The sequence below is a fragment of the Ictalurus punctatus genome, chromosome 8 (genome assembly GCF_001660625.3).
Source record: "Ictalurus punctatus breed USDA103 chromosome 8, Coco_2.0, whole genome shotgun sequence".
NCBI lineage: Eukaryota > Metazoa > Chordata > Actinopteri > Siluriformes > Ictaluridae > Ictalurus > Ictalurus punctatus.
Window position 1 is genome coordinate 13,956,156 of NC_030423.2, and position 25,965 is coordinate 13,982,120.

Sequence of the window (25,965 nt, forward strand, 5' to 3'; positions counted from 1 at the left end):
TAATCCCACTAACCAGTGTCACCAAGAAGAGAAAGGTTCCTTTTTGAGTCTGGTTCCTTTCAGGGACCTTTCTCTCACAGCGTTTTTCTTTTGCCATGGTTACCTCTGGCTTGCTTAGAATGTATCCAAATGTAAACCTGTAAAGTTTGCTTTGTGACAATGTTTATCGTTAAAATTGCCATACAATTTGAATTGAACTGAATTTAATTGAATTTCCCATAAATTGATTAGTCCTTTTGTGATATTAGTTGCAACATGACCAATAACAGATGTAGAAAATAAAATTAACTGTGTAATATCTTTACATGTTGTAATAATTACTGTATAAGTTGCAATTTCTTGTTCATGTATTTTCAGATTCAGTGTACATAGCCCATGTTTATGTCTTCTACTAAGCAAAGGTGCATTGTATGTCTCATGATTGTGTATCTTTTTGTATATCAGGCAAGTAAACAGTGCAGTGCTGTTGATGTACGCATGAATAAAAGCCACACGAAGAAGAACAAAGCTATTTGTACTTTCCTTCTTCCTTCACATGCAGAAAGATGGAAGAAAAATTAGTCTCCCAGCAGAGACGGAATCAGAATATGAATCAATGTTGCCATCTTGTGGAATGCTATTATCACAAGACATGATCAGTGATTTAAAGAGTAACAGATGTGTACATTGCATATTAAATTAACGCGGAAAAAATAGAATTAAAATGCACATTAGCAATAATGTTGATGAATTAGTTCTGGTCAAGAGATATTGTAGATATTAATATCAAAAGAATATACATACATAATACATATCAAATTAAAGCATTAGGATTATAACACAGTATAATTTACATTAATCTTACCTGTAAACATTTACTACAACTTCTACCTAACAATAATAATAATAATCATAATCATCATCATAATCTTGCTGGTTAACAATAGCTAATTATGTATTGTTTCTTAAAAAGCTATTTTATTTTTGAGTTTTTAAAAGGAACCATTTTCACACTTATTTAATGAAAAAATGTGTGCATTATGTATGTGGCCACAAAGTAATTCTGAAGAAAAATATATTACGCTCTGGTAGCTCTAACTAAAGCCTGCAACAGCATATCCAGTTTAAATAATATACAGTAAATAATAGGCTCATGATCTTTCCATGTAAGCCAACACTGAAGTGTTATGATCACTTTCAAAGCTGTTGTGAGAAAGTTAGCAAACCGTCTGCTATCTGTTATAGTCAGACAGTATTTAGAATCTCGCTGGAGATTTGGTTGATGTGTGTTGCACTTTGACTGATACTCTGTAATCACCTCCTTTAAGTCAGTCCTTCAAAATTCTTCTGCTGTTTTGCTGTGTCTTTATGTTACATCATTCTCCATTTGACACATGATTAAGCATCTGGGAACAGACTGGGGGGGGAAAGCCTTACCTTCAGAGCTGTCTATGCAGAGAGCTAAAGCTGTTACAAGAGCAGTTGAAACACTCACTGACCAACCTAGCATATATCAAGGGAAATTATTTCAACCTGTGTTGGAGCACCGAGCATGTTCTTAGCACTGAACATCTTGGTAGCACTGTGATGTTTTCCTTTCAGAATGATTTTCTTATAGATCAGGGAGATTCAACTAAAGTTTGTGAAACTACAGCTACATAAAATTCCTTGCTTGTAAAGCAACTAACATGACTGAATTGTGTCAGTTACAATGCTTAACCATTAACCAGTCTTGGCAATAAATCTGAATTTGAAGTGGTTATGGTTTGATTCTGACTGATGTTTCAAATGACTGTTTTTGACTAGCACCATAGGCTCTAAACATGTCTGTTTTGAATGGAAAATGAATGCATACTTCTCTATACAGTTTTCTTTAAACATTCTATCTTTATCTTCAACTTTTTTTTTGTACAAGTGCACAAATCACACCAGAGAGGGTAAATGAAGTAAAAAGTTTATGAAATTCTGTGAAAATTCTTCCCTTTCTTGATGAGATGTCTTCATGTAAATAATTTACGTGAATTAATGCAACTGGCCTCAGCAGAGGATCGGCTACAGAAGCTTCCCGGGGGGGGGGGGGGGGGGGGCTCTGTTATAGAGCAATGAGTTTCTAGACAGAAAAAGCAGGAGAGTGCCATCTTTCTGTACTGTAGCTGCTCTATAATTTCTATCTGAAATTATACTGTTGTGTTATGGTGACACTTAATTATGAACTGAAATTATCACTTGCAGTGAAGCAGTACTATACTGGAGTGGCTTTCATAGTGTAACATGGTCTAGATATATCAAGATAGCACTCCTAAAAATGGTGTAAAATGTGTATTTAAAGAAGCTTCAGGCATGAAACACTGTGAAAAGGGTTTTTGTCATGGAAGGTGCTAGATGCTACTGTTGGTGACATGACTGTACATTTACTTGCATAGTACTGTACAGTAACTGTACAGTAAGCTCTGATGCAAGGCATTTGCATTTGACTAGCACTAAGAACATACTATCTGGTCCCATTACTTAAGGCATCATGTCTTAAACAGCAGCATCCTGTGACCACAGATTTTTATGGATAACAGTAATAATGAGATAACCTCAAACAAAATTAACTTGATCAGATTAACAAATGATCAGAACTGACTTCCTGTTGGCTATCTAGTAAATGTTTAGAGTAACACTATAATCTAAAGTCAAGTGTCTACAATATACAGTCATTCAGCACAAAGTCTTGCAGCTCATTTTGAGTGATTTTAAATGTACATTTGTTCAACTCAATACGACAAGCGTGTTTCCCATCCCAGTGTATGAGGTGCACACAGAAGAGCTAATATCATTATCCAGGGTGGCCAGGTTTCAGTAAATCTTCCAGCGTGACTACATTTCAAAAATCACACAAAAGACTTGAATCTAGCCCAAAAAAATCAGGCACTGGAAAATGGAGGGATTTTTCTTTGCTCAGCCTTAACATGGGAAAGAAGGTCACCATGGTGCAAACACATGCTCTGATGTACTGTATGAACATTATCCACTCCATATTCCCCCTTTCCCTCACCCAATCTTTGCAATATATCTTACAATAGAAATAGTTCTGTACATCATAGACATCTTCTCTGCACTTACACTTTGAATTTGTTTGCAGAAATGTGTTAAATTTAATTCAGATTATATGTTATATAAAAAGAAAAATAATATTTTGAAACTAGCCTAATTTGCCATAAAAACTATGACTCTAGCAACCCTGTCATTAACTGTACCTGTCAGGTGCTCCTCTTCCGCTGAAAATGTTTCTAGAGGGAGCATGGTGGCAGCATGATTCCTGGTCCATTGGGTCTCTATTAGCTGCCATATTAACTCTATGGAGCTATATGGGGCAGTCAGCACACTGCTCACTGCTCAGTGGCTGATACCTGCCCCTATGGTTGAGTCGCTACATCCTAAAACATGCTATGGTAAACCTTGTGTAATGACATCAGTGAGACTTTTCTAATATTAGTTTGTTTAAAGTACTCCTATTATTTGAGAAACCATATATCTTATGGCACTATGTTTGGGCTGGCACATATTGTATTTGCTCTTTCTCAGAAAACTTTGCTATACCTGTGACAGTGTTGTTCTCTAGGCTATGATCTCAAAAGCTGAACCAATTTATGAGTCGCTACCATTTGAATTGTTCCTAGAATAGGCTCCTTTAACACCTCACTGTGTTTTAATAAGTGCAAGCCAAATTAGCACTTCTCAGAACTGTAGTCTATTTGTTATTTCAAAGGTTTGAGTTTATTGCCCTTGAAGAAGTTAGCACACACTTGGCCATGTGTTTCAATTTATAGGCCTTGTGAAAACTCAAAGTTGTGTTGAGCAAAAAGATTAATGTGTACACGATAGTTCTTTGCCAGAGGCAATGTGTGGGCTAAGGTCATGGAGTCTCAAGCAATGAGAGGCATTACAAAGGTTGTATGTCAGCCATGGTGGGGGTTTTCCTTTCAAGGACATGTAGTTTGCGGAATTAGGCAACATGCAGGGTGAATGTCAAAACGAGTGAAAGAAAGTATAACAGAATATTTCTCTCAAACTGCAGATTTCAAAGCTTTATTCCCTTGTAATTGATTATTCTTTAATGCAGTCATTCTTAATTTAAGGTCATGTTTTGTACATTTTTTTTATATTAAACTTAAAAAAAGGTTCCTTATTGTGAATATTTCCTAATAGTGTGTTTATGCAATGTGTGCATAGCTAACCTAAATGTGTTAATTAAATAATTACACAATATTGCAAGCAACCATAGAAATGTAAATGCACAAAGCATAAAATGTTATTTAAGATTAATGTATACTCTGATTATCAATATGAGAGTTCATGTCATGCCACATTACAAAATCATGTGTTATCACACCACACTACAAACTCACATATATAATTATAATAAAATATAGCAAATAAATTCTCCATTGTAAAACTCAAGATATTACGGCTACTAAGTGTATCATTAACATATCTGTTCCACATCCAGTACCTTTGTAAGAACATTGTAGGAAGTCTGTAACCCTTCCTTGTAAAAAGGAAAAAGCAAACACAAAGACTTGGACAAATGCCATTTGAGGTCTTTTTTAAGGCTGTCAGGCATTCAGTGTAACTTTTTAGGCCGAGTAATGGCCTGTAACTATAATTGTCATGTGCAGTTCATCTTCACTAACAAAAGCAGCAAACAATAAGGTCTCAGAAGAAAGCCCACCTTTTCATTAACACTAGTCATTAAATTCGCTTAATTGTTTGCCACAAAATGTTGTACGGGCAGAACAATTGCTGAGATAACTATTCATGATATCCCATCAACTAGTGTCCAAGCCTACAATTAGTCTGTGTAAATTTGGCTATGTTTAACCTTGAGTGACTTTCAAAAATAACCAATCCTTACCCTAACCCTAGGTTGATTTGTGTACCCTCAAACCAACTTCATGAGAACTTATTTTACTTTAGTTGTTAGTCTGACTCTTTTCTATTTTACTTCATCCCCAAACTTGAAAGATATCTTTTTTGATGCATGTCAGCATACTTTGGCGCATACATCTAAACCAGTTGTGAAGGTTATTCAATTAATCAGAGCTATTTTCACTGCAATGTCCGGAACCTGCTGAGAAATTCGGATGCGATTGTATCATTTACTCATATCAAGTGCAAAGCTGTCAGATCTTAGTTGATGTTAAAATATGAAATCATGAATGGATTGAATCATGCAAGATGGGCTGATGCTTAAATGATCAAGTGTGAGTTTTTTGATGCTGGGTATAATTTTATACACTTTTGCATAATTTTTGTTCTCTTGCTGTGTCCACTCTCATCCAGAGTATGTACATGGTTTACTTAAAATGAGGATGATCACTGTTTTTCCCTTTGAAATAAAATGACTAACGTGAACATAAAGTCTGCTCAAATAGATTGACTAGCTGTTTTCATAGTATAGAATCTATGCATGCCACCTAAACAAAGCTGGTTGAAAAGTTAGGAACTGAAACCTGGGATCAAGTTTAAGTAATTATTTTTCAAAGTAATTTTTCACAAGTATTAACTACTTTTCTGCATTGACCATGATATGATGCCTAATACATTATGTCACCTATAAATGTCACACATTTCTCAATTGAAATGCTGCTAAATTTAAGAGCTGACTGATATTCAGTATATTCAGTAAACGTGTTAATGACATGTACTTCCATCAAGAAATTAGTGATAAGCTTGGCTTGGCAATCAGCACAGTGGAACTGTGTATTATTATTATTTTTGCATTTAAAACAGTAATTCAGTACATGTAATCACTAAATTGTAGAAATTTCTCCAATGAAATAAGGCCCATTAAAATGATAGATTTCACTGTGTCATTGTTTATGCTGAGGGACAGTTTACTCCCACAATACACTTTAATTTTGTAAATGTTGAGTTTGGACTGTCGAGTGGTTTGGCAGCAGCCTGTGTGACAGGAACTGCCTTTGAGGAATAAGAACGCTAATTTAAATCTTGACAAAAAGAACAGCAATTTTCAGATCAAATGTCGCCTGGAGACAAGCCTAGTATGCAAAATTTCAAAGGCAGTAGGAACAATCAGTAGCTAGACCTATTGTCATCTTGGGAGCAAATCTGTGCAACTCTTTCATTACATTTTGGTCAAATGAATGAGGTAAGGCTACTAACAGAGAAATAGTGCAGGCTACTCCATTTGCCCAATGACAATGAGGCAAATACAAAAAAGAATGCATTTGGAGTAAATGTATGGCTATGAAGACAACTATTTATATTAATGGAACTTTAACATCATCAGTCTCATGTTTTTAGGGCAGAAGTACTCAAACAGTTACTCATTAGCAAGAGGGCTACCAGACAAGGCCCAAATATGTTCACATAAAAACAGAAGTTTCTGGCATTGCAGATCAGCTTTATTTAGCAGTCGATACTGTTAAGCATGAGACTTTTTTTCAATATTTAGATGAAAATAAACTCAGTATAAAAATGAAATGTTCCTTTTTCAGGAGACTGTATTTTAAAGATAATTTATAAAATCCAAATAAGCTTTACAGATCTTTAATGGAAAGGGTATAAACAATGTTTTTCATGCTTGTTCAATGAACCATAAACAATTATTGCACGGGCAGTTTACAGGTGTTAGGCAATTAAAGTCACAGTTACAATAACTTAGGGCACTAAAGAGACCTTTCTACTGACTCTGAAAAACACCAGAAAGAATGATGCCTGCTCACCTGGGTGAACATGCCATAGGTCTGCTGCAGGGAGGCATGAGGACTGCAGATATGGCCAGAGCAATAAACTTCAAAGTCTGTAATGTAAGATGCCTAAGACAGTGCTACAGGGAGACATGAAGGACAGCTGATCGTCCTTGGAGTGGCAAAAAAAAAACAGCTGGTGGCCACACCAGATGCTGACTCTTACTTTTGATATTGACCCCGCTTTGTTCAGGGACTCATTATTCCATTTCTGTTCGTCAAATATCTGTGAAACTTGTTCAGTTGTTGAATTTTTTTATATTAATACAAATATTTACACATTAAGAAATTTGCTGGAAATAAAAGCAGTTGAATGTAAGAGGATGTTTCTTTTTTTTGTTGAGTTTATAAAGCACAAATAGACAAAAGGAGAATAATGTTGGCATAAAGTGTGTGGAAGTAAATGTTTAGACTAGACATGTATTCACTGATGTCTCCATTGGTGCAAGAGCTGATTGTACAGAGAAGTATGGATTACACTTGACATGAACTCACACTTGCAACCAGCTCTAATCCACTCCACAAACTACATGATTAGATTTTACACTACAAACTCTGGCAGAACTACACAAGGTAAGGCATCTCACTGCTGGAAACAGAACCTTGTCTTATATTATTACTCTGTAAAGCTTTCAATCTATACTCTAATTCTGAATACAATAAAAGAAAAGGCGAAAGTAAAAATACACTCCATACCCAAAATGTATTCTCATTACATTTGTAATGTACTAGTAGGGCTAGATAAGGGGAGCACTTAAAGCCATACATTTATGGAATTAAAATTTGATATGTAGAATAAAGCACCAGCATTTAAACTACTATAGCCACTACCAGAGAAGGCTGTACAGCAAAAGATATATTACATACCAAGTGTCTTCTTGTACTAAAACTGTTATACACAGATAAACGACAATTCTATCAAGTGTTCTAGTATGGTTTGGGTCAGTATGAGCCATCAGAATGGCTTCAACGCATCTTGGCATAGATTCTACATGTTTCTGATACTGTACTGGAGGGATAAAAGCCATTCTTACAGTTGTTGTATTGATTATAAACAGTTGGTATTTTGACCTTATCCTTCTTGATCTTAGCGTTGTTTTTGACACGGTCAATCACAACCTCTTACTCAATCATCTTTGGTGTTTCTGAGACTGTTATAACCTGGTTTAGATCTTGTCTCTCTGATCCCCACCAGTTTGTTTTTATGAGTGGTTTCAGGTCTGAGATTGTCTCTGTTCCTACTGGTGTCCCTCAGGGATCAATTTTAGGCCCCTTACTTTTTAATATTTATATATTTCCTCTTGGATTGCTCTTAAGATCACCCAGGCTTAATTATCACTTCTATGCAGATGATACTCAGATTTATATTCACTCTAAGCCTGGTCAAAATGTGGATGTTTCTTTGATCTCACATTGTATTTCTGAGATAAAAACATGGATGACCCAAAACCTTTTGTGTGTTAATAGTGATAAGACTGAGGTTTTGCTTATTGGCTCTTTTCTGCTTCGTAAAGCTGGTTCACTAATGTTGAAGGTAGACAGCTCTGCTTTGGAGTCCCAAATTAAATTAAAAAAAAAAAATCTAGGAGTCATATTTGACTTTTGATCCACATGTACAATCTACTGTCAAGAATTCATTTTTTTCCATCAGAAATATTGCTGGACTTTGCCCTATGCTCATCTTTATAGGTTAGCTTTTTCTGAATGGTTTTAACCATTTTTTTTATTCTGTTTTTTTGTTTTTGTATGTTTTGTTTTTTTATCTGTGTATTTTTTTTCTTGGTATTTTCTTATTGTGTAAAGTGCCTTGAGAAGCTGCTTTAAAGGCGCTATATAAAAATAAAGTTTTTATTATTATTATTATTATTATTATTATTATTATTATTATTATTATCGGCAGTAAAGAAGCCACACACACACCAAAAAAATAATAAAAAATTTCAGGTCGGACCCCTTAATGCGGTTGAACAGAATGACTAGCCAGAGTCTAACAACCCGACCTACCGACCACCCCTCCACCTGCCAAACCCCACTGGTTTTAATGATGGTTGTAGAGAGTGCTGTGTTCAAAATCACCCATAGGTGTTCAATTAAGTTTAGCTCTGGTGACCATAGCTATAATTTACATTATTTTCATACTCATAAAACCTTTCAGTGAGCCCTTGTACCCAGTGCATGGGGACATTTTCATCCTGGAAGAGATCACTCCCATTAGGATAGAGATGTTTCAGTGTGGAATATAGTTGATCCATAAGAATAACTTTGTACTGATTTTACTGACACGTCCCTAAGGGTTCAGGGGAGGGCAATCTTATCCAGAAAGGGCCGGTGTGGGTGCAGGTTTTCATTCCAACAAAGCAGAAGCCACTCCTGAATCTATTGAAATCCAAGATCAACTGATTAAACAGGTGGAATCAGGTGTGCCTCCTGCTTGGTTGGAATGAAAACCTGCACCCACACCAGCCCTTTCCGGATAAGACTGCCCACACCTGGTTCAGGTGGACCTAAACCATGCCAGCAAAATGCCCTCCATAGCATAACATCAGTCTGTATAATCAGTATCAATTATCCCTAACAATATAAACAAGGGGAATAAAATTGAGAAATAATCTAGTGTTACAACCCGCTATCTTTGGGATGAGAAGTTTTTTTGTGTGTATGCTGTGCCATATTTTGTGTGCCGGTCTGAACTCCCTCCCAGAGTTTCCAGCCTGCCCTAGCCTGCCTTGCTCCCTCCTCCCAGGATAAAGAGGTAGAGGAGTGAGAATGGGGTGGGATGTTGGAGGTGGCTATGTGTGATTTGTTGTTAGGAGATTGTTTGGTCTGTGTTGCTCGCCCTTTTGACTATCAAATTCTGTATTCTGACTGCTGTTGACTCTTGCCTGGTTTTTGACATTGAGTTTGGTTGTGTATTCTCTTCACCATTGTATATATTCACTTGGTTCAGCGGCAGTAGCGGTATGGCTGCCATTTCTTTTGGGAGAGGGTCCTTTTGTCTCTGATTTTTGGCTTAGGTTGTCAGGGAAGCATTTGTATTTTCTTTGTTATTTCCCTTTTAGGTAAACTAGCTACCTAGCAAAAGAATCCTTTTGTTTATTATTTTGGCCTTGGCCCCCCTGAAGTTATGTCTGGTGTTTGGTTCTTTGTATAGTTGTATGTATATAACTGTGTTCCAATATACCACAACTTTTGAACAACCCTGTTTGTGCTGTTATTCTTGGCTCCTACATTTTTAAAAGGTCAATTCCATTGAATCCTGAGCTGGTTACTCTGTGTGGCCTAACCTAGACTGGGTTGTAACAGATTTGGGGGCTTATCTGGGATTGATTCTTTATTTATTTGTGTTTTGTGTGGTGAGTCAGATTATGTTGGTATATTGTGTCTTTTGTAATTGTGGCTTTTGATTTGATTATGTTTATGTTGTGTCCTTTGTTAGAGGACTTTGATAGGTGTAGGAAGGATGATCTGCTCCTTATTGGAAACTTTTTCATGTGGCACTTCCCTGTACAGCTAGAAAAAGGTGGTTAAAGCGGCGTTGTATGGGGCACTCGTGGCTCAACAGGTCCTACCTGAGCACGAAGCACTTCCAGGTGTCGCCATGCAGCCTCTTCTGGTTACCAGCAGGGTGAAGGCTGTGACTGAGCCAGAGGATAAGGTTATTGCAGGTCATAAACGGCCTAAGGTCGGCACAGTGGACCCCAGTTGGCAACTAGCGCTAAAAGAGCTTGAGTTGGAGATTAAGCGGCAAGAGTACCTGACGCAGCTACCGCGAGTTTGGGAGCAGGAGCTGGACGATGAAGAAAAGGCTTGACCTGGCAGCTCTGCTGCGGAAGCCGGTGCTGCTGCCACGGAAGCTTAACTCCCCAAGAGAAACCTCCCTTTATTCCGTTGACACGGAGCACTCCAGCTGGCAGCCTACTCCAGTGCCGTCCTCATCTGTGAGTCCACCTGACTTTGATGTTAGCCGACACATTGGGCTAGTGCCTGTATTTTGAGAAGAGGAAGTAGATGCTGATTTTTGCTGTGTTCAAGAGAATAGCCACAGCATTAAGTTAGCCAAAAGGTTTGTGGATGTTATTGCAGTGTAAGCCATCTGGTAAAGCACAAGATGCATGTTCTGCCCTCACCCTAGAACAGAGTTTGGAGTATGATACTGTTAAGTCTACAGTTCTCCGAGCACATGAGCGCGTGCCAGAACCTTACCAGCAAAATTTTAGGAACATTGTTCAGTCTGTGCACCAAACCTATGTGGAATTCGCCCATGAGAAAGCCGTGTTATGTGACAAATGGTGTTCAGCTAGTTGTGTGAGGAATTTTTATCAGTTTAGGGAACTGATATTGTTAGAGGAATTTAAGTCATGTTTGCCAGAATCACTGGTGGTGCATTTGAACGAGCAGAGAATTACTACACTGTCCAAAGCTGTTATTTTTGCAGATGAGTTTGTCTTGACCCATAAAGTTGTGTTCAGTTCTGTCTTGGAAAGATTCATCAGCATGTTCATCAAAGCCTACGAGTAAAACCTGTACCTTTTTCTAAACTCTCAGCTTTGTCTTATGAATGTTTTTATTGTCATGAGCAAGCGAGGCAGCAAACTGTGGTTAAAAAGGTTAATGCAGCCACGGCTTCACAGAAAGTTTCTGAAGGTCTTTGTCAAATTGACTCAGAATTTGAACCTTTTGTATATTCGGGATATGTGTCCTTGGGTCCTAACGAGCTAAAGAAGCCTGTGCGTGTGCTGAGAGACACTAGGGCTGCTCAGTCGTTTGTGCAGGAAAAGTAGCTACCCTTCCCTGAAGCTTCTTACGCAGGCAGTGACGTGTTAATCCAAGGTATTGAACTGGCTGTGATTCGTGTGCCCCTGCACACGGTATATTTGGAAACCAAGGGTTTCTCAGGTCTGGTGAAGGTGGCTGTTTGTCCAGCTTTGCCAGTCAGTGGGGTTTCAGTCATTCTAGGGAATGATATAGCTGGAAATAAAGTATATTCCTTACCTGAAGTAGTTTCAGAACCTGTGAGTGCAAATTTTCCAGGGGTCATAGGCAGCATTCCTCCTCCTCCAAACACGGCGAGTTGAGTTGATGCCAAAGAGCTCCATTTTGGTCTCATCTGACCTCAACACTTTCACCCAGTTGTCCTCTGAATCATTCAGATGTTCATTGGCAAACTTCAGACAGGCATGTATATGCGCTTTCTTGAGCAGCGGACCTTGCGCGCGCTGCAGGATTTCAGTCCTTCACGGCGTAGTGTGTTACCAATTGTTTTCTTGGTGACTATGGTCCCAGCTGCCTTGAGATCATTGACAAGATCCTCCCGTGTAGTTCTGGGCTGATTCCTCTCTGTTCTCATGATCAATGCAACTCCACGAGGTGAGATCTTGCATGGAGCCCCAGGGCGAGGGAGATTGACAGTTCTTTTGTGCTTCTTCCATTTGCGAATAATCACACCAACTGTTGTCCCCTTCTCACCAAGCTGCTTGGCAATGGTCTTGTAGCCCATTCCAGACTTGTGTACGTCTACAGTCTTGTCCCTGACATCCTTGGAGAGCTCTTTGGTCTTGGCCATGGTGGAGAGTTTGGAATCTGATTGATTGCTTCAGTGGACAGGTGTCTTTTATACAGGTAACAAACTGATATTAGGAGCACTCCCTTTAAGAGTGTGCTCCTAATCTCAGCTCGTTACCTGTATAAAAGACACCTGGGAGCCAGAAATCTTTCTGATTGAGAGGGGGTCAAATACTTTTTTCCCTCATTAAAATGCAAATTAATTTATAAAATTTTTGACATGCATTTTTCTGGATTTTCTTGTTGTTATTCTGTCTCTCACTGTTCAAATACAACTACCATTAAAATTATAGACTGATCATTTCTTTGTCAGTGGGCAAACGTACAAAATCAGCAGGGGATCAAATACTTTTTTCCCTCACTGTACCACAACTTTTGAACAACCCTGTTTGTGATGTTATTACTGGCTCCTTCATTTTTAAAGGTCAATTCCATTGTCTCCTGAGCTGGTTACTCTGTGTGGCCTAACCTAGACTGGGCCATAAAAACTGGCCAATATTGCTGCTACCATTACTGAACTTTAGTTGCACTCAGCCTGCCAGCCAAATCATCAAACGTGTAGTAGAGCCCTGTGCTCTGTATATTACACCTGAATCTGCTCATACCCCAAAAGTTTTCCTCCAACAATTATCACTCAGGGCTTGCCTGCACTAGCTGTTGCCAACTAGGTCTTGCTCCAGAAATGGGAAGTGTGGCAAGGTGAAACAATCACTGCCACATATACTGTATATTGCCTGCAACTCAAAGTTGCCATGGGCAATCCTGACCATAAGCTACTTGTTGGGCAAAGGGTTCATTTCTAAATTGGAGCACTAAAATACAATGGACTCAGCACTGATTGCACATGTATATAAATTGTAATCAGTCAATAGTAGATTTCTACAGCTACAAAATTTAGTACCACAAACTAGATATGTTTTCTGAACTTAACCAGTTAGTTAGTTAACATGGTTTCCTACCACATGTGTTGACAAAAACAAAATATCAATCCAAAATCAGTTGTTATACCAGATTTAACAAATTTTGGTATTCTTTCACTCTTTCATGTTCCTAAAGGGGTTGGTTTCTAAATTAGACTTCTACCTATGGTGGTAGTCCTAAAAGGTGTTTGTTTGTTTTGTTTGTTATGGCTTTTTTTGACTAATTTCCACAATGGATCTGTATTATTCCAATTTGAAAACAGTCACTCGGCATGAAGGAAGCAGTTACCACTTTTCATCAGAGTGGGTAACAAGAACTTTGAGATAGCAAGACCAGCAGCAGTCCAAAATGATGGGCTGGCTAGATATGTCTTAGAGGATGCATATGTTACCCTTGATTGGTAGCTGTCATGTGATATGGAAGAACTAGCTAGTGGGTAGGAATTTGGAGAAAACAGGGTAAAATAAAATCCCTCCCCCCCAAAAAGTAATTGTACTTACTGCCTTGTAAGGTGTGCATTAAAATTAGGTACTTCAATAAATATATACAATGCATGGAGTCTCAGCATCATCCCTAGAATTTCTCTGCTATACTATTTCTCTGAAATGCTTTGTGCCACATGTGGTCTTATGCATTCACCATGACCAACATGTCCTAATTTTGAACAGTCTCTGACCTTTTTCTTTTTTCTTTTTTTTGTTTATAGGGAACAGAGAAGGAAGTGGTAGAAAACAATTTTCTCTTTTGAGACATGCCACTTTGTGGTTGCAATCGAAGTATCTTAATCTTTCATGCCAAGTGTTTTAAGAGTAGCAGTCTAGTGAAGTACCGTTTTAGTTCCTTCTGGTCTGTCTGATATTGTGAGATCAATTCTTTTGCTCATCGATTTCTCGGACACTCACCCACTTCATCCCTTCCCCAGAGGCCCCAAAGTGAGCCTAATCCAACACATTAATCAGAGTGACCCCTAGTGGCATGTTAGGTAAAAGAATAGATTATCTTTTCAGATGTGAATCCTGCTGGAAATCAGGTTTTAATAACAATTTTATAATGTGCTGGTAATAAAAATTTTAGCAAAATTCTAATATAAATGCTCTTCTCTTCCTTATTTTTCATTTGTAAGCAGACAGCAGGAATATTTTTTTATTCTTTTTAGTGCAATAGTGCTGCATAACCAGATTCAAAGCAGACTAATTTTGCCAAAAAGCTCTGCAAAAATATCAAAGTCAACATTACCTCTAAGGCAAAGTGTAGGAGTGCTCTGTGGTCTCTAAACTGACAATGCACCATCTTCACTCTGTTAACCTCACTTCTTTTTAACAATTCAATTTTCAATGCTCCCTTCTGGTTACGATAAGTAGCACATACTACTTGGGTGAGGGCACCAATATTTGAATATGTTATGTGTGCTGGAGAAATGTGGCAAGCACCCAGGTTCAAGACTTTAAAGTCTTGATGTTCAAGGTGCTAGACTATTCATTTAATGGTATACATTAACTCAGGCTTTCTCCTCATCGTGTACCACCATTTAAGTTTGTTTAACAGACTTCACTGCAGGCACTCAGACTTCATTTTACTGATGCTAAAGCACTCCTATTCCAGTGCCCTAAGAGCAGCTTTTTGTCTGCTTAACAGTGTTAAGCTTTGCATGAGCATTATGTCTGTCAAATGTTGCCCTATTCTGAGCAGGATCAGTTGCGGCTTGCTGAGGCATTTTGATCAGATGCTTTTTAGCTTGTTGCGTACCTCCACTTAGATGTCAGCAGGGGAGGTTCTCTGCATGCTATTACTTCCTATTTCCTATTTGCTGCAGTACAACAGTGCTTTCTGTTCTCAAATCTCTGAGGGAAAATCTTACCATTTTTGAAAATTAAGATAGGGTTGTTGTTGTTTTTTCGAAGTTAGCATTCGAAAAAATAAAATCTACCTACACATTGTAGTAATGTATCTACTTTAGCACTTAAGTAAATTATTTGCATTCATTTTTATTTAGGATCTATTTAACTTGTTTTATATTATGGTCTAAGCCATATTGTAGTGTGGCTTGGAGGCACAGCAGGTAGCAGTGTAGCAATGTTAGAAATGAATAACTTCAAACAAAGCAAAGCAATGTAATTGAACCAACCATTAGCAACTTCTAAATAAGCTAATGGAATCCAAGACATCCTGTTTGACATAATATAGGTCTCATGGTTCTCCAGATCTCTAGAAAACCATGGATTATTTTCAAATTACATACTATTAGCACAATAATAATTAGTTATATTAATTTGTTAAAACATATTGACATATAATGTGTCGGGTATAATAGAAAATTAGTATAATTGTAAATTGTAACCTTGAAGTATATTTATTTGGCTTTCAGTGTCTCCCTCTATGGTGGCATGGTGGTATTGCTGCCTCAGAGTACCACGCTCTTAAAACAGATTAGTTAAAAATAACACATCATATGTTAATTTTTAACATACCTGCCTGTCCAGTTAAGGGCAACACATTTTGAGTTGTTTTCAACACAGTGTCTTAATACATTTAACACATGCTGTGTGTTATTTTAACACATCTTTGTGTGAAAATATTTAACACATAATGCTATTTTACATGTTACATTTGTAACACACCTGTGCCTAGTTAAGGACAACACATTTTGTGTTGCTTTCAACACATGCTGTGTGTTTGTACATTTCCACATAAAGATGTGTTAGGGTTAGGGTTTTTAAATAAAATTTATTTATTTTTATTTTTAAACAAAAATAAATAAAAAATAAACAGATGTGTTAATAGTTTTTTCCCTACAATTATCCTAAAAAGCAATTTGTTTGTACTGTATGCTAAAATTCTAAAATGCTCACAAAATAAACAAGCAATTGCATGAAATTCAGGTGACAATTATTTAAATCATTAAAACATTTGACCGATGTAAGAATTGGAGTTGATGCATCTGCTTACAAATCTATCTGCTATCTAGAAAGATAAGAGTACCATTCCCTTCCATTTGAAAAGCTGTCAAAGAGCAAAAAGAGTGTTGGTTGGTTGTTATTTACAAAATATGAACAAATGCCTTTGGGCTTTAACTGAGAAATTGTTACAGAATCCCAAGTTGGGTCATTTTGGAAATGTGACCTCCATTCTCCTAATGAACAGAATGGTGCTGTAGCCTCACCAAGAAAATCTAGCTACCTTGTGAATGTTTTTTTTTTTTTTCCTGCCTTTAGCACCTCACCGCCATTTATTTTTTGCACAACGTGATTAAATCAACCAACATTACAGAGATATTGGAAAGCATTAGAACTTTAAACCCCATCCTCTCTTTTGTCATGTTAAACTTGTGAAGAACTTCCATATTGGCCTCAACATTAGATAATATAAGATAATACTTTATTAACATTACTGAGCTACGTAAGTTCCATTAGCCACTGACTGTCTGCACCTGTTAACTAGCATTAACATTCACTGTATACATGAAGAAACACAACCCTAACCTATCCTCCTAATACTAATTACTAAGCCTGCCCTGTCCAAAACACTTGCTAAATGTAATTAACATTAACCCACTCTTTGTTTTGCCTCATGGTGGATAGCTGTAATGTTAGGTTATCGTTAACTCTCAAAAAGGTAATGGGAATGTCTAACATTACTGCCAGCTGTATGCTAAAGTAATGTTATTACCTCAGGTGACCATCTGTGTTATCATCACTCATCCATACTGTGATTGGTGACAACATCCAGGTAACTAACCCTAACTAAGACCCAGAGAATTATAGAATAACCTAAGTCCATATTTCATAGCCAACACGAACACATGACACTAGTAGTGTAACACCAACACTGAGGGAGCACTACATGATATTCACTTTTGAAGCCGTCGCAATAGGTAAAGTTAATTATCACTCACTGAGTTACTGTTTACAAGTGAATACATTTTCAAGAGCTCCCTGCCTAAATATCACAAACTCAACCAGGCATTTTCAGCAGCATTAACACTAGAAAGGGAGGAACGCTAACTTACCAGTGGTCATTTCACTTCCTCGCCTCAGGACTCAGACTCCGCGGTCACTATCAAAAGTCAAAGCAATGAACATTCACTTTGAGGCAAGTTCAGAGTTGGATGATGACTCCAGCAGCGCAGCCTGCAATGTGATTGGACAATAATTTAACACGTATCGTTGTTCACGCGTGTGAACTTTTTCTTTTTTTAACACATTTCTTGGATAATTTAATACAACATGTGTTGCAATAATAATAACACAGAAGAAGTGTAGGATATTAACACATCCTTTCTGAGAGTGCAGGGTCCCTGGTTCGATCCTGAGCTTTGGTTTTCTGTGTAGAGTTTCTGTGCATGTTCTCCGCATGTCCAGGCTGCAGATTCACCACGACCCTAACTAGGATAAAGCAGTTACTCAAAGTTAGTGAGTGTATATTTCTAAAATGAAGAAGGAATGAGCTAGTTTGGTTAAAGGGAGTAAAATAACTTTTTGCAGAGTGTCACTATCCATGCTTCCAGAGTTCAGAATGAGCAATTAGCCGCACAATGCCATCAGCATTCCAGGCCCACATTGCTCACAGGTACCAGTGAACTTCTTACTTTTAACAAAGAATTCATTGTTTAAAAAAGACACTTTGAAAAAAGTCTCCATAAATTTTTGCTATAGACTGTGCAGGATGTTATAGTATAAGCAACAAGTCTGTACTTGTGGAAAATTTGCTCTCATGGTTGCTGAATGTTGTTAATTGTATATACTCCTCATCCAAACTTATGAGTAAACATATTATAAATATTTTAGTCTTAAGTACAGTGTATCATAAATTCTATGCTGCAGTTTCTCTAGGGTTAGGGTTAGTTTAATCACTCTCTACTCTGAAAAATTCAGAATATATCATGATTTGCTTTGAAAATTAATTTTTATCTCACTATCAAAAGTTCTGACTGTGATCATTCAGCTTTGAAAAGTCCAGGTGCTCATTTATTTATAGCCTAGTTCATGTTGGCTTGGTAAGGATTTTAAACCACAGGTGGAGAACATCCAGACTAGATGTAGCTCTCCATGAGGTCAGGAATTAGAGGGCAGGTGTCTTCAGAGCATCTTTCAAACAATACTATCTGCAGCAGACACCAGATCCAAAACAACACCTGCACTCTTATGGTTCCCTTTTGATGCGGTGCAGCCATCACTCTTCTTTTATAGTCCATTTTAATCCCTTTGAAACATCCAGTCCATTTCCTCTTGTCATCTGTGAAGAACAAAGCCTGCAACTGCAATCTAGCCATTTTACCACAAGCTGTCTTTGCATGTTGGCCATCTCACTGGCTCCTTCGGCAGGTCAGTCACATCAGTTTCATCTGCTGACATTTGAAAATATCAACAAATAAATCATAAAACTTTTTAAAGGTTAAGGGACAGTGGCTTATTGTGCTTGTTTTGTTCCACAAGTTTCTCACAGGGCCAATAAAACTCAGCCTAAGAGAGATGGATTAGGATTATTAGGAACTACCAAATGGCCAATATCTTGAATGCATTGTTAATAGTCCTGCATTGCACTAGCTATAATATTTACATATTTAAAGTGGCCTATGTGTATGAGTGATCCACAATAACAATGACTGATCAAAAATACTGTAATTGAATATGGATTTAGTCTTAATTACAACCCAATGGCATTTGAGCACACAGTCAATACTATAACATCAGATCAATTATGCACTTTGCTACATTATTGTAACTGGTGTAGTTTCTTTTGGGTATTCTAATGCTACATTCGGTTTTTAGTCTCCAAGTCTCCGAACCTGTTTTACAACATGTTTCCATTAGAGGACAGTATTTAGCAAAATTTCTGTTTGCTACTGTGTCTAAGTAGACTGAAGTAGACTGTTCAGATCAGAATGATCTGATTCAAAGATCACAAGCATCACAATAGGGTTCACATATAGAAACCCCTTTAGCTACTACTACTATTATTATTATTATTATTATTATTATTATTAATAATAATAATAATAATAATAATAATAATAATAATAATAATAACAATAAATCTGTAGCCTGCTTAGACATATTTTATTTAAATTGTCATTATATTCATTGTTTTTTTACTTGTTGAAGTTTAGATAAAAACATTCAATTCAAGAGTCTAGTCAAATAGGTTAATAACTATAGAACCTCAATAATAAATATAATAACCGTGATAATGGTGGGTTATGATTTCCACTGTAACAAAATTTTGTAACAAAAAACTATCACAGACAACCTAACTATGATTCATGGACCCCGCTTTTAGACTCATGGACATATAGTGTAATGATATGCTGCTGTGGCATGTGTCAAAAGCATGTTTTGTGAGGTCTTGGACACAGCAGAATGTGCAGACGGTCACTGAAATTATCAGAGAGGAAGAAATGTAGATAAAGAGGGAGAAAAGATTTTATTCATGATTACATGCTATATAAAATGATGAAAAGTAAAATACATGTATCTGGAAATCTTGATGGTTACAAATAGCAAATCACTAAGTACAAATAAAAATTATTTTCAAGAACTCATTTTATGGGTATGTTTAAATTCTAATTCAGAAATTTTACGTCAGTATCACTTGTGAAATATTCACCTACATGGCAATGGAAAGAGGTCAAAACATATAAACACTGCCTTAATCCAAACACAGTAGTGTTGACCTCTGGAAATGGATGTGATAACATATGAAAGCATTATAGTGTGGCATTCAAATATACCCAAGCAGCATGCCAGAAAAAAAAAAAAAAAAAAAGATGATCATAAAATACATTTATAACACTGATTCAGGAAATATATACATGACATAATTACAAAAACTATACATTAATGTGAAATATCAATATGATATATTTGTATATTCACTATTTTGTAAACATTAAAAGTTAAAAATGACTACTATCACATGATACTTTGGTGCTTTGCAGCTACTTTATTGAAAGCTTCTTTAAAAATGTCTGTTGAGTAGTTTCATGCTATGTCTAGCCTTACATAAAAAGTGTATAACATTTGTGTGAATGATCTCCTAACCTTTTTTGAGTGTAATAACTCACAACTGGATGCAAGCTCACAACTAGACGTATTCACAGTGTTTTTAAAAGCATTGTCGAAGAGTCAAAATATTTATTTTTCTTATAACACAGAAATTAAATAAAGAAATCTGCAATTTATCTTATTCTGTAACTGCATTTCACTTTGGGTTGCTGAAAGTTATCAATACATAATGACACAAAATGTATACATGAAAACAAATCTGGTAAACATCATACTTTTCTTGAATGTATTGGTTTAGATATGTAAAAAAAAAAAAAAAGGAAAAAAAAAGAAGAAGAAGGAAAAGAAAGAAATTCTAATTTCTAAATTCAAAGTGTAAAGTGTTATATGCAGAGATTTGATACATTCACATTTATTTTTAGTGTCTACTATTGCAATACTCAGCTATTAGGCAATACCCAACAAGGAGGCCCTTCACATTATTGTTACCCAAGCAAAAAAAAACCCACTAAAATTAAAAATTCCATAAGTTGTTTGTTTTTCACTGCTGGTGTGTCTCCTGTAAGACCATTGCCTGAATGCTCAAGGTAATTTCACCACCACCACACAGGCCCCAGCTCTGCCAATGTTCAACGGCACCTCCTAAAACAGCAAAAGAGACAGAGGTTAATGGCCAATATCCACAAGTGTGACTGTACTGAATGCACCCTTCCACCTTGCTTCCACTTGCATTATCCCTTTCTACTGCAGGTCTTTCTTAGACGGACAATGTGTCTAAGTGTTGAGGCATAACACATGCTCACTGGGTGAATGAGAGGTTAACACATTCTCGATGAATGACTGAAGGGTTAAGTCAGAGTTTGTTCACTGCTATTGAGGCATGATGGAAAAAAGTACTCAATAAAAGGAAAGCCTTTCACTTCCTCTCAGTGCCTGTTGGTCATCTGACTGCTGCGAGAACATCCAGAGTATACTTTTCAAGGGGGTTCAAGTACCAACAACATTATATTAAAGAGGCTTCTTTTTAAAAAATAAGGTGTGAAATTAACACACCCTATAAAATAAATAAAACAAAATTGAATTAGGCCAGATATGTGCTAAAAGCCAAAACAGTATACAATGTAGCATCGATCAAAATTACCTCGGTCCATTCGTTATTCTGTGCATCATAGGACTCTACGCTGTTTAGATAGGATTGGCCATCGTATCCACCTACTGCATATAGCTTGTCACCAAGCAAACACACTCCCACTGCGTCACGTGGAACACTGAGGGACGACACCATGGTCCACGTGTCTGTTTTTTGGTCATACCTACCACAACAGCAAAGAAAGATTTTGAAATCCAACTTGAAAGCAAAAATTTTTTTTTTCCATTTTTATTCCTTACTCACAGATTTATGTCTGTGCGACTTTGAGACAAGCAGCATTATAGAAAGCACCACCAAAATTTTTGTACCCCTTCTAGTAAATACTTTCAGAGTTATAGTTCTTCAAAGTTACCTTACATAGAAGCATAAGAATAACAATCATAATAGTGTGTTATTAATTATTAGTTATGGATAAAAGTATAAATAAATATTTAGATAACATGGAAGTTTGTTGATATTAGCATATCGTTATTATTAAAAATTCTTGATGATGATCAGATATTCATTATTAATTATAGCAATAAATATTTTGATTTCAAAATATTATATAACAATTGCATTCATAATAGTTTGTTTTTAGTCACTATTTATAAATAAAAATATTATATAATGTGAATATTTATTCTAATAATGATCAGGGAGTCAATAATAATAATAATAATAATAATAATAATAATAATAATAATAATAATAATAAATATTAATAAAGTAATAATGGCCTTTAAGTTAATAATGTGCACACACAAACGCACGTCCAGCCCAGACATGCGCAGTCCACTCAGCATAAGTGTTTGAACATGCCCCACACTCCAAAACAAGAAAACGATTAGTTGGCAGTGATAATGTAAACAGTTCATATTAAGAAACAAATTTATTTGACTATCCCTATGAGAACCTATCATAATGCTTATAATAATTGGTATAATAATAATGATTATTAAAGCAGCTAACTAATGCTATGCCTGCACCTAAACCTAAACCTAACTTCAGTCGTGCAGTTCCTCTGTATGACCAGCAGGGGGAGGATGGAGTCAGTTTATCAGATCTCCAAGCGTCCCATTCCACGGCGGTAAGGTAACTGCTGTTTTGCTACTACTTTTTACCTCTCCACACAGTCAGAGAGGCGAGAGCAGTGGTTTGAAGCTGGTGCGTCATGGCCGCCGACAGCGTACAGAAAGCCGTTGTAGGTGGCCACGCCCACTCCTCCTCTCCGCTTCGCCATTGGTGCGCACGTGCTCCATTTGTTAGTGTGGGGATCAAAACATTCCATGGAGCGGAGGCACGAGCTGCCGTCACGTCCACCCACCGCAAACAGCCTAAAACAATGGAGTTGAGATAAGAGATTCAAAATCATTACAATGGCTAAAGCTTTATGCCAAAACGGAATATTAATATACTCCATGAATCGATTATTACATATTAAATATAGAGTACACACTTCACAGTATAATACACTGTAATGACAGGTCTGGCCAGCCTCAAAGGTGGCTTTACCAAGTGACAACCTCAAGCCTCAACCTGCCACCAAAAGAGTTTGGGAGAATTTTGCTTAAAGTTTATACGAAAAACAGCTGGTAATTTAAATTGAACTGTTCTAAACACAAAGGCTGATTTGATGTTAATTTTCAATTCAGCTGTGGCTTTAATTGCAGGATAGTCCACTATATGAATATAAGCAGAGTCCTGACAGTCTCCACTCTGAATGTGTGATCTACAGTGGCAGGTGATCAATCTACAGTGGTATTCAGTGGACCTTTTTTTTTTAGTTTAAGCCTCTTTCCTAGACATGTTGATCTATTTTCTTTGATTAATGGTTAACATTACCCACAATGACATTCGGCTACCAGCTGAGAGTGGTGCCAGTGGGATTTAACAACTGCTTCATTGCTACCTAAAGAGAGTGATGCAGCAGTGCTTTAGTCCTGTAGTCTGTCCAGCTCAAAACCTTCATGCTAATACTGCCATCAACACCATGCTTGTCATCTCGTAAGTGACTAAGTCAGCACAACTGCATTGTATACCTGCATTGCATTCTTGGAACTTTGAGTCCAAAGTTTGCTGTCTCCAATACTTCTAAGTGACATGTGACATTCTTCTAATTTGACATGGTGAGTCAGAATAGAAATTGTTGTTGTTTTGGTTTTAGGAGTTACAGAAAAACCTGACCATTCTACCCTATGTTTTAGATTGTCGACGTTATTTCCTCCTATTAAACACCACTGAACCTGCTAAACAATGGACCATTTGTGACATCAGTGTGGCACACAACAAGTAATTTAGGGGAATAATGAAAATACAGCACCAACCAACAAATTAGTATCAGAATATCTAAGCACATCACAAATATTTCACTATAAACATAGTTTGTTTATTTATTTATTTTTTCAAGGTGGACTTTTCCGTTAGGAGCCTAGCTTAGAAGTAGGCCAAGACTAGGTGAGTGAACTGGACTACCATACATGGTTTGCAGTGGCTTTAGTCCTTATTGTAATCCCTCTCCGGAGGTACACATGGTATAAATGTGTTCAATTTACCAAGTAAAATAAATAAAAGGATTAGAGCTAATGTTTGACAGAGGGTAGCTAAGCACCTGCAGAGTACTTAACGTGAAATCTGCTGCCACAGGATAAGGATTGTAAACATTTAGTAAAATATGTGTCAGAAGTGAGCAAAGAATAAGCACCAATAATATGGATATGTGAAAACATCAGAACTCAACTAATGGTGAGTGATCTCTTTATTTAATTAAATGGGTGTAAATAATCTGTTTGCATACTCTATATCTCAGTGACAAAAAAAGATAGATTCTTAACTATGGCAAATGTGGTGGTATATTAAATTTATATTTATCTGACTTTAAGTATATGAATTGCATTACAAATATGTGTACCTATCTCTGCATTTTTCTGTCTCTGTGTAACACTGACACACTGCATTTTTGTCTTATTAATGGCGATGTTCCACAACTTTAAAGCACATCACAAATATGCCCAGTGCTGGGTTCAGATTTACATTCTTCATGCTTATCACTACATGCCTTATTTATTAGTGTCACTGTAGCTAGAGGGTAATTTACAGTAATTTGTGTATAATCAGCTTTAATATGATTAACTTAATCATAACCTAAGAGTTTAAGGGGTTAATTTATGCTTAAAATACAAAGCCATTTCATAACAACTGTCATATGTCATGTTTTTAACAATTCAGTATTAGAAAGAGCACATAATGAATCATTTTGAAATGTAGGCCACAAGACTGAAATGGTAGCTTCAGGGTTGGGTTTTCCCCCTGAATTCAAAAATGCCCTAGGTTTTGTCAGTCAGTGTTCTCTGTAAGATGTGCAGCTGTTTTCCTCCACAAGGACAAATACCAGTCTGACCTCCATTTTTTTTGTTTGTTTTCTTGGAGTTCTTTTTGAGCTGAACATTGAAAGTGACTCTAATGTAAAAGGCACTGGAGACTCTCTGGTCTCAGAGCTTATTATGGTGGTGAGACATTCCAGAGCATTGAATACATTGAATATTGTTATTGATAGCTATAGTAGGTTTTGTCATTATGAGAGGGTTCAGATGGCACTAATAAATCAAGCAATGCTCTGTAGAAAATCATGGGTACCCTTATATTTTCTGTTCTTATACTGTAACATAAAGATGTGTTACATTAAATAGATTAGTGTTTTAGTGAACATGTTCATACAAAGCAGGTGTTTAGCACAGTAGGGCATTTTAATAGTGTATTCTGTCCGTAAGTGGCAAAATGTACTTGTACTGTTAATCATAACTTGTAATCATGCTCACAATATAGTGGATAATAAATGCTAGGCTGTAATACAGTGCCACTCTGTGTCTGTATATGCACTCCAAATATTTGTATTTGTATGTATATTTGGATTTAAAGTGGGTGTGGTCTAAACATTTTTTTTTTTTATTGCATATGAACCTAGAGATAAAAATGTGAGCACTGTCACTTCCTGCTCGCTTGACACTTTTGTTGCATCCCAGGGGATCCAAGTCGCAGTGCACAGCTCTTGTAAACCTTTCTGGGAAGCTTTCTAAAAAAAAAATTTTTTTTAAATAATAGTGTGCTTCCTATTCTTATCCGTAATTGTATATTTTTAAAACACATTGTCTGTTCCTTTCAAATAATGTATTCATATTAGGTTGCATCCCTGAACTGTGGAACTATGCATCTTTCCTGAAACATTTATTCAAATAATCTGCCAGTCAACAAATCTTAAATCTGTGCAAGTGTTAAGTTGTAACATTACATGTGAAATATTTGCAAAAAATATTGTGGATCTGCAAAAGGAAGATTAAAGAGAAAATGGCTTACTTTCCGTTGAGAGCAGTGACTCCTACTGTGCTGCGAGGAGTGGACATACTGGCCACATAATTCCACTGTCTTGCTTGGGGGTCCCACCTCTCAACTGTGTTCAGATAGCTCCATCCATCATGCCCTCCCACCGCATACATAGGCCCTTCCAGGACAGCGATCCCTTTTCAAATGAAAGAAAGAAAGAGCATGTTATTTTGTTTCCTCTAATAGTATGTATCACCTTAATATTATCTCTCAGCAGATCCCATTTATTATAAGC

General features: G+C 36.8%; 1 protein-coding gene across 3 annotated transcripts in view; it reads right to left on the reverse strand.

The window, feature by feature from the left end:
* Positions 1 to 19,621: 19,621 nt before the first annotated feature.
* Positions 19,622 to 25,965, reverse strand: part of klhl4 (kelch-like family member 4) — a 40,707-nt gene continuing 34,363 nt past the window's right edge. For 2 of the 3 annotated variants that reach the window (XM_053682123.1, XM_017474085.2), the window contains exons 8-11: positions 25,704 to 25,866; positions 22,475 to 22,687; positions 21,363 to 21,534; positions 19,622 to 20,863 (exon numbers count right to left, since the gene is read on the reverse strand). In XM_053682123.1, the coding sequence (XP_053538098.1) occupies positions 20,804 to 20,863; positions 21,363 to 21,534; positions 22,475 to 22,687; positions 25,704 to 25,866 (608 nt within the window). In that variant the 3' untranslated portion in view covers positions 19,622 to 20,803. Of the gene's footprint in view, positions 20,864 to 21,362; positions 21,535 to 22,474; positions 22,688 to 25,703; positions 25,867 to 25,965 lie in introns of those variants that run through there. The other variant, XM_017474086.3, reaches the window with a different exon arrangement.